At 62.9% G+C, this 887-nt stretch overlaps 1 protein-coding gene across 1 annotated transcript in view; it reads left to right on the top strand.

The window, feature by feature from the left end:
- Window positions 1–150: 150 nt before the first annotated feature.
- Window positions 151–887, top strand: part of LOC104271968 — a 5,336-nt gene continuing 4,599 nt past the window's right edge. Inside the window, exon 1 of the mRNA XM_009866818.1 lies at window positions 151–202. Coding sequence (XP_009865120.1) covers window positions 151–202 — 52 coding nt within the window. The remainder of the gene's footprint in view (window positions 203–887) is intronic.

The raw sequence follows: 887 nt of genomic DNA, 5'->3' as shown, positions 1-887 counted from the left end.
TCCCCCAGGACCCAAATGCCGGGGGATGCTGGCCCCTTCCCTCCTCTAGGGAGGGCCCCAGCTTCTTGCGTTGGCTCCAAACGGGTTTCGCCACCGCTGGCTTTGGCTTAAAGGTGAGAGCTGGTGCTGGGGCGAGCTGGGGCGGTGAGGATGGATGTTCTCCGCTGCCTCGTGGCCTCTGCACTCTGCATCGCCGTCCGGGGTGAGTCTGTCCCTCCTGGGACACCTTGGGGGTGGGAGCTGGGGGCACCCAGGCAGGTCTCACCTTCTCCTCTCCCCACCATGGCGTTGACGTTGGTGGCAGGTTGAGGAAGTGGTTTCTTGCTCGTTGGGTTCCCAAAGACAGAGGAGAGTGGGGACAGGGGTGGCAAAGCGAAGGGGTGTGCCTTGAGGGCTTGGCAGGGCTGGGAGGAGGGGTAAAAATAAGATTAAATAGAGCCAGATGGGCTTTAACCCATGCACGAGCCCAAGGTGTTTCCCTGGCTTTGCCACCTGCAGGCAAGGAACCAGCAGGAGGGGACAGGGAGGGGGGGGGCTGTGTCCTTGTGGGGACCCCCTTTCCAAGCAGTTGGGGTTGCTGGGTGCATTGCTGCTCCTCTCACACCAGACAGAGTGTACGGTGTGATGGGCACCCATGGGACACGGTGGTCCCTGCCTGCCTCAGGTTTTGGGTGCAGAAGCAGAGCCAGGGCTCATCCCGGCTGCCCAGGGCTGGGAGCAGGGCAGGAGCTATCGGTTCCTTGCTCCCAGCGAGCAAGAAGATGCTGACGGAGAGACCGGGCCCATTCCCAGCGGTGAGTGTGTTGGCGTGGAGTTGCACAAGCCGGGAGCCCACAGGGAGTTTGGGGAGATCACCGGGAGACGCCAGGCAGGACCAGCCTGCTCCC

The sequence above is a fragment of the Apaloderma vittatum genome, unplaced genomic scaffold (genome assembly GCF_000703405.1).
Source record: "Apaloderma vittatum isolate BGI_N311 unplaced genomic scaffold, ASM70340v1 scaffold31703, whole genome shotgun sequence".
Lineage (NCBI taxonomy): Eukaryota > Metazoa > Chordata > Aves > Trogoniformes > Trogonidae > Apaloderma > Apaloderma vittatum.
This window is presented reverse-complemented; position numbering and strand designations above follow the sequence as displayed.